General features: G+C 54.9%; 1 protein-coding gene across 1 annotated transcript; it reads right to left on the reverse strand.

The window, feature by feature from the left end:
- Nucleotides 1-1,799: 1,799 nt before the first annotated feature.
- Nucleotides 1,800-3,992, reverse strand: RPS15 (ribosomal protein S15). The gene is made up of 4 exons (XM_068919673.1): nucleotides 3,858-3,992; nucleotides 3,459-3,544; nucleotides 2,971-3,205; nucleotides 1,800-1,963 (listed from the first exon to the last, which is right to left on the reverse strand). The coding sequence occupies exons 1-4, from the start codon at nucleotides 3,858-3,860 to the stop codon at nucleotides 1,850-1,852; spliced, it is 438 nt and encodes a 145-aa protein (XP_068775774.1). The 5' UTR covers nucleotides 3,861-3,992; the 3' UTR covers nucleotides 1,800-1,849.
- Between the last annotated feature and the right edge of the window lie 3,275 nt (nucleotides 3,993-7,267).

Below are 7,267 nucleotides of genomic sequence, written 5' to 3' on the forward strand. Positions count from 1 at the left end.
CGCCAGGAGCGAGGCGGTGACCAACAACCGCTCACCCGCCTCTGGCGGTCGCTTTGCCCGGACCCTGTCCCCGTGCAGCGCTGTCAGACCCTCATTGCGCCTGCAGGTTTCTCCTGTTTGTTCTCCCGGCAGGCCGAGAGGCATCGCTCCGCACGCGGGGCACCTGCTGCTGCCACAGAGACGCTGCAACGGCAAACGCCGGTCCCTGTCCAGCCCTTGCCGACGTTGAGGCTGGTGCAGAGCCTCTGCCTGGAACACAGCCACAGAACTGCTCTGTACCCTGCGCTTCCTGACAAGCGAATCATTCAGGGCTGCGCGGGAGGGAGGGAGGGGGAAGCGCTCTGCATCCAGGATGCTGCAAAGAGAACAAAGCCCGAAGAGCCGCCTGGGAGCCGGGCGGCAGCGGTTCCTCTCTGCGGGAGCCGCAGCGAAGCAGCCCCGCGAGCCCTCGGCGAGACGCCGCGGCTCACAAAGGCGAGGGAGCGCAGGCGCCCGGCAGCAGCGACCCCGAGCCTGGGAGGGGACCGGGAACGGAGGGGACAACGGGGCCCATCCAGCTCCTCTGCAGCACTGCTGACCGTGGGGCAAGGCCCCAGCTCTTGTGTCCAGAGAGCGGCTCACACAGGCTGCGGGGGCCGTTTTATTCCCGTTTTTCCCTCCCTCTGGCAGGGAGCCTCCGGCAGCAAGGGCAGAACAGTCCCCAGCCCCGACTGCTGAATTCTCACGCTCCAGAGGCAGCACCCGGCTGGGAGCTAGCGGGGACGGGCCTTCGCCTTGCTCTAAAAAGACCAAGGTGGGTCCCGGCCCCAGACAGGGGTGGGCAGAGGCAGGGGACACCCCAGCACCTCTGGCAGACAGCCCCGAGGCAGGCCGTCATGCCAGGTGCTGGTCACCAAGCAGCCTGTTCTGCACACTCAGGCATTTTGCTTTTGTGGGTGTTTTATTCAGCTACACCCAAGCCTGGGAAAACCTCCCAAATCAGACAGGATCGGCCACTTATTCTTGAAGAGTTGAAAAGCGGCTTCTGTAAGATCCGCTCCCCTCCCAAACCCTTAAGGAGACCTCTGACACATCATCCCTCACCAATGAGCAAAGCAACTTCTGCAAAGGCACCAGGTCTTTGCTGGTGTCAAGCAGAGAAACCTTCTTCCCTCCTCCCAAATTGCAAAACACCAAGCCTTTTCAAACAGCATCATCCAGAGTGACTCTGACTTGACAGGCTTCCACCACCAAACTTGAAATCCCCATTTTAAGCTCAGAAAACAGCCTATTACAACCTCAGCATCCTCTGATCTGTCCTTCAGTCTCCACCCAGAAGAGGGGAGAAGAGCTGCTGGTCCTGAAGCATGAGGGACCTGCACCTCAGCAATCCTGTTCTCACTTGTGTTAATGACTCAGCTAAGCTTCTCTCTGCCTTTGCAGCAAGCTTCACAAAGTGAAGTCAGAGCAGCAGACACTTAACCGCATTGCCAGCTCTGCCCAAGCATTGCTTGAAATATCATAAATAAAAGAGTTAAAAGCACAGAAGTGCCATTCATCACTTTCCTGAAAGGAATGTGGAATTTCATGAATCTCATATACCCAACTTAAGGAAAGCGTTTACCTCGTATTTTACAAAAAGGGGGTGCCAAAAAATGGAAATCATCTTTAGGGAAAGAGCAAGTCAGGACCAACATGTTTTGCTTACTGATTTAAATGACTCTACCCTGGCTACACACAACCTCCACCCGAGCTAGTGGCATCCAAGGAGTAAGGACAGATATCCCACGAAGACACGTCTCCAAGACGGACCCAAGACAGTTGGGAGAAATTTCTTTATTTACACATAGAAAACATTTCCCAAAACTGTTTATTTTAGAGGAATGAACCTAGACGAGTGGGTGGCACCGATACCAGGTCGGCCGTGTTTCACTGGCTTGTAAGTGATGGAAAATTCCCCCAGGTAGTGACCGATCATTTCGGGCTGGAAGAGAAGGGAGAGAGCTGTTAGCGACAGCGACCTGAGCGGCTGCGAGGGAGGCAAGGAGCGCCTCGGGAACACCTGAAGGACGCCGTAGTCGCTTCTCTGTAAACTATCGCCCCACAGAGTGCAATCGTTAGGAACAGTTATAACCCCTATCCCTAGATGCCAGCAGAATCCCCGCACGCAGCTGGTTTCTCCAGCCATGCCGCAGAGTAGCTGATCTGGGAACACCGCGCGTGGAACAGGCTCTGCCTGCGGGGACCAGGCCTCCCGCAGCAGCCACTGCCGGTGCTTCTGTGGAGCCAGAGAGTTCGGAGGGACGAGGACACCTTCCTCAGAGCCCTCCCGACAAGCAGCACGTGCCGCACACCCGGGAGGGGAGACGCACAAGCCCCGGGGTCCTCTGGTTGAGGTATCAGGTGCAAAAAGAGCCCTCAGAGAAGAGGTCATTTAATCCTGGCAGCAGGATCAGGTCACACCACCCCGCTCCCCATGGCTGCTGGTTATTCCACTCCCAGGAAATCTTAGCGACTCCATGTCAGCTGAAACCCGTCTCCCGCGCGAGGGGGCAGCGAGCCAGGGTTAAGCGCGGTGAGCACACGCCTGCTCTGGCTCTCCCTGGGCCCGCCTCTGACGCGGCGGCACCTCGGCACGCTCGCTCGCTCACGACAGCCAAGGGCTCTCACCGAAGCTCTACTGAAGTTTTTTAAGGCCTCGAGTAAAACGCCTTTGCAAGCAGCCCACCGTTAGAAGTGCAGCACGCTTTTAGATATGCCACCCAAGCGAACCTCAACTGCCCCCTCCTCGAATACAGGGGAGGAATTACAGTTACACGAGGTTTCAACAAGGCGACGCAGCAGTGCTCTGGATGCCACCACGCCAGCGCAGCCCCGCTCGGAGCGGCAGAACGCCAGCAACAAGCAGCTGTTCCAGACTCGACGCCTTCCCAGAGAGCGGAGGGAACAGGACGCGGCCCTGTTTTCCCGAAACCTCTCCCCGCGGCTCACCTTGATCTCCACCTGGTTGAACGTCTTGCCGTTGTACACCCCGACCATGCTGCCCACCATCTCGGGGAGGATGATCATGTCACGCAAGTGGGTCTTCACCACCTCTGGCTTCTCCATGGGAGGTGCCTCCTTTTTGGCCTTGCGCAGGCGCTTCAGCAAGGAGTGCTGCTTGCGGCGCAGGCCCCGGTTGAGGCGCCGGCGCTGGCGCGCGCTGTACAGCTGCATCAGCTGCTCACTGAAACGGAGAAAAGACTTAACCTACAGCACCGCTGACGCGGAATTAAGCGGGGACCGCTTGGGGCGGTGACTGCGCTACTTACTCGGGGGCTTCCGAGGATTTATACCCACCCAGGCAAGAAACCACAGACTGAACCAAAACGCCCAGCTCGGGGTTGTTTCCGCTACGCTTACAGGCAGCACCAGGCCGCCCGCCGCAGCCTGCGGACGAAGGGCCCCTCGGCAACCAGCCCCGCGGGGGCAGCTCTTACTAGGACATGTCGAGGAGCTGGTCCAGGTCCACCCCTCGGTAGGTGAATTTACGGAAAGTTCGTTTCTTCTTCTGCTCCACTTCCGCCTGCAGCGAGGGTTGCGGGGGGGAAGGAGGAGAGAGGAGTCAGGAGGGCAGAGACCCCCCCCCCGCCCGGCACCTAGCGCCGCCGGGCGCCTGAGGCCTAGCCCGGACCCCCCACCCGAGGCCAGGCCCCGCTGAGGCCTAGCCCGCCCGCCGCCATCCGCGGCCCCCCGCGGGCCGCCCGCCCGCCGCCATCCAGCCCCGCGGCTCGGGCCGGTTCGGGCCGCGGGCGGCGGCGGCGGTTCGGGCCGCGGGCGGCCGCCGCCGTCGAGGATGGAGGCGGATTAGGGCCGCCGGCGCCGCCGCTCGCACCCACCATCTTGGCCGCGTCCGGCGGGAAAAGGCGGAGCTGGCGGCGGAAGCGGCCGATCTCGCGAGACCTTGAGAAGACGGGGCGGAAGCGGCGGCAAGCCCCGCCCCCCGCAGCTTCGGCGCGGCCCTTCCGCCCTCACTGCCATTTAAAGGGGCCGCCGCCCCCCCCCCCCCCGGGGCCCGGGCCCTGCCTGGGGTGAAGCGGGTGGGTTTGGTGCCGGGAGCAGCATTTCGGCAGGGACAGGAGCGTCCCCAGGGTGCCAGGGCTGCTCGAGCGCGCACGGTAAGCTCCTCCCCTCGGGGCAAGCACTACGTTACATTACACACCAGCTATGTCAACCCTTGCAAGGGAAGGGCGTTTCAGGAGGGGAGAGGGCAGAGCTGCCCAGGGACAAAGGGGAGGCTACCAGGAGTCAGACGGAACATGCAACGCGGGGGTAGTGATTACCAGGAACGGGCAGGAGCAGGAGCACACCAACACCGTGGAGGAGAGCAGCCTCCCAGGCTAATCCCCACCAGGGAGCTGACCTGCTTCAGGGAAACAGGCCTGTTTCAGGGCTGGGAGAAGAGTAGGCTCTGTTTAAATGGCTTGCTCTTCCTGGGACCAACTCCTCTCCAAGCCAGACCCTGGGCAATAAGACAAATTGCAAACCTCTTACTTGCAGCCCTGAACTGTCATCTTCCTCAGTCTAAATGCAGAGTAGACAAGGAAAGGAGCAGGAGAATGAGACAGGCTGCAAGGAAGAGAAGCTGTCCAGGAGCAGAACAGCTGAGCCGGCCCAGGTTTCAGACCTGACTAGCTTCTCATTTTCCAGGGGGTGGCACTGTAAAACTGTTCCTTTTTTGCCGGTCTAAGGTGGGACAGACACAGGAACTATCCCAAAAGTCACCTTCACCACACAGGTAACCTGGGCTCCGGCTCAGCAGGTGCCCTGGCTCCTCCACACACAAACCTCCCCCCTCCAACCTAGCAGCACCCTAAAGACCAGTCACCCAGCCCTGCTCAGACCAAAGTCCACATGTCTCACAGCAAAGCAGCAGGCATCATCTTTCAGTGACCAATCTTCATCTGCCAATACCTTCCCACATTGGACAGACATGCTTTTCCAGCTCAGAATCAGAGGTGTTTCAAAGCAAGGGCAACACACACGTGGCCCCACCTCCTGGCAGTGCTGCAGGACAGGAACAGCAGAAAGGACTACCCTTTTCAGTAGCTGCCCACCTCCAAGCTAGCCTAACCATAGCTAATGCCACAGCAGATACTCAGTGCTCTTACATAGGGTGCTTCTATCCCATCACCAGGACACTGTTCTCTGCTGCAAGCTGCTGAAAAGCCTCCAACCCATTCTATTTGCAACCTGATTCAGACGCATTAAGCCAAGGTGTGGCAGACAAGTGCTGGCTCATCTCTCAGCACAGGTTGATTCAGTTTGTTACTAGGCAGAGATGCATTTCAAACGGACCTAATCATCTACGCTAACCTGGAAAAGCTGGTTCTGTGCAAAAGGTGTCATCAGTTTCCAAAGACCTTATAAAGACAAATTTGAAACAAGCAGGGCAGCAACTGACTTTAAAGGCATGGCTTTGTACTTAAGCCATTGTCCAGGGTATAGTTCATGGAGCAATAAATTAGAAAACAAACCTCAACTAGAAAGTCAAAGCAATCACACTACATCGAAGCAGAGCGTGAACTGATAGAAAATTAGACTTCTGCAAAGAGAACGTAAAAAGACTAGCTTCCAGTTTGGCATGGAAGCACTGTGTACTTTGCGCTCATGTAAATAACTAAACAAGGAGCAGAACCAAAAAGGATTGACAACAAGTGAAACTGCTACGATCCAGACAAACTTGTAACTACCAAGACACCCAAACAAACAAAACCAAAAAGCCTAATCAAGGTTCTTCCAAGAGCAACTCATTGATTTCCATTGTCACACTGATAAATCCTAACAGAGCCTGAATTTCAAGCAGCACTGAGTAATACCACTTTACAAGACTTTTTGTCCCGTTCCCCCCCACCCCACCCCCCGCTAAACTTAAAACAATTAGTGGGCTACACATTCCTGAAGAGTTAAGCCCAATTAACAATGATTCTTGACAGCAAAGAGGAACTAACAGGCATTGAGGCAGGTCCAGCAGTACATTGAATCCCTAGGGCAATGCTGCTTGGATAAGGGTGCATTCAAAATAGCTGCAAAACTAAGTTCAAATCTTTGAAAAACAAGCTCATTCTGCAGTCCGTTCTCCACCCATCAGAGGAAGCGGCTGCAATCGGCTGGCTGCAATCCAGTTACAGTTCATCTCCTCTTGACAGCTGTCGTTTTGTGGAGTTGCAGCACCAATGACACCATATCCAACCAAGATGCATTTTCACTCCCGAGCAAAGAGCAGCTGGACAGTTACCTGAGCTAACATTTGGAGACACGCTTTCAAGCCTGATTTGTTGGTTTTGACACTGGGGCTTGCCTCAGGATCAACACACAGTTATGTTGCTTCCTGCTTGCCTTTGAGCCAGTGACTAATTTCAATATATAGTGCCCATTTATCACATTGGAATGGTTCACTTCTCATGAATCTAACCCCACATTTAAATACGAGACAAATACTGAAGTGGTATTCCAGAAGACCCCAGGCCAAATAGTGTTATGGGCACTCCAAGCACAGGGTTCAAACCTACACAGTAAGACCATTGTAAACCCACGTGTTTTCCCTATCTTGTGGTAGTCTCAGCTGTTAGAGACAATCCCAAAGGAGGAGTTACACAGTGGAAAGTTTTCTTAACTAGAACATGGACTTGAGGAGATGAGAGCGCACTGTCTTACTGTATCAAGATAAAAGAGAAATTAAGAATGTGACTCTTCAGTAGACACTAATAGATCATTTCACCAGCAAAATTACCTCTATTTCAAAGGTGGGGAAAATGTAAAAACACATGAGGGGCATTTTCCTGGAAGCGAACAAATTCTTCCATTAGGTATCTATATGTGCCCCTTGTAGCTTGTAAGAATGCAATTTTAAGCTGCCTTGAAGATCCAAGGTCAGATGAACAGCAGCATTCAACGAAAGCCCATCACCGATATCAACATGCAAACGACCCAAGGCGTACAGACCCACCTGCAGTTCTGATGACATGCAGGCCAATACATTTAGGAGACTCGATGCAAGTCTCACCAAGTCAAATCCAATCCAGGTTATAGCAAACAAAAGCTGCGATGGCTCCTCAGTCTCTGTGAAGTGGATTTGACAATGCCGTTCCCGACCTTTCATCAGCACAACTTATGAATCTCTTATGAATAAGCTAAAAGTTGGGTGGGCATGAAGAATTACTGACTTAAATCCATGGCTAGTAGCTTAACAGTCCATTGAGGCACAGCATAAGCCTGTATACTGATGTTAGGAGGACATGATTTTCAG

This window comes from Struthio camelus, chromosome 26, assembly GCF_040807025.1.
Source record: "Struthio camelus isolate bStrCam1 chromosome 26, bStrCam1.hap1, whole genome shotgun sequence".
Classification (NCBI taxonomy): Eukaryota; Metazoa; Chordata; class Aves; order Struthioniformes; family Struthionidae; genus Struthio; species Struthio camelus.

Bases quoted from the DNA above. Each gene is read 5' to 3' on its own strand.
- RPS15 (XM_068919673.1), bottom strand. The intron at 3,206-3,458 runs GTAAGAGCTGCC...TCTCCGTTTCAG, and splicing joins CAGCTCCTCGACATGTCCTA to TGAGCAGCTGATGCAGCTGT. The intron at 1,964-2,970 runs GTGAGCCGCGGG...CTTCTCTTCCAG, and splicing joins TCAACCAGGTGGAGATCAAG to CCCGAAATGATCGGTCACTA.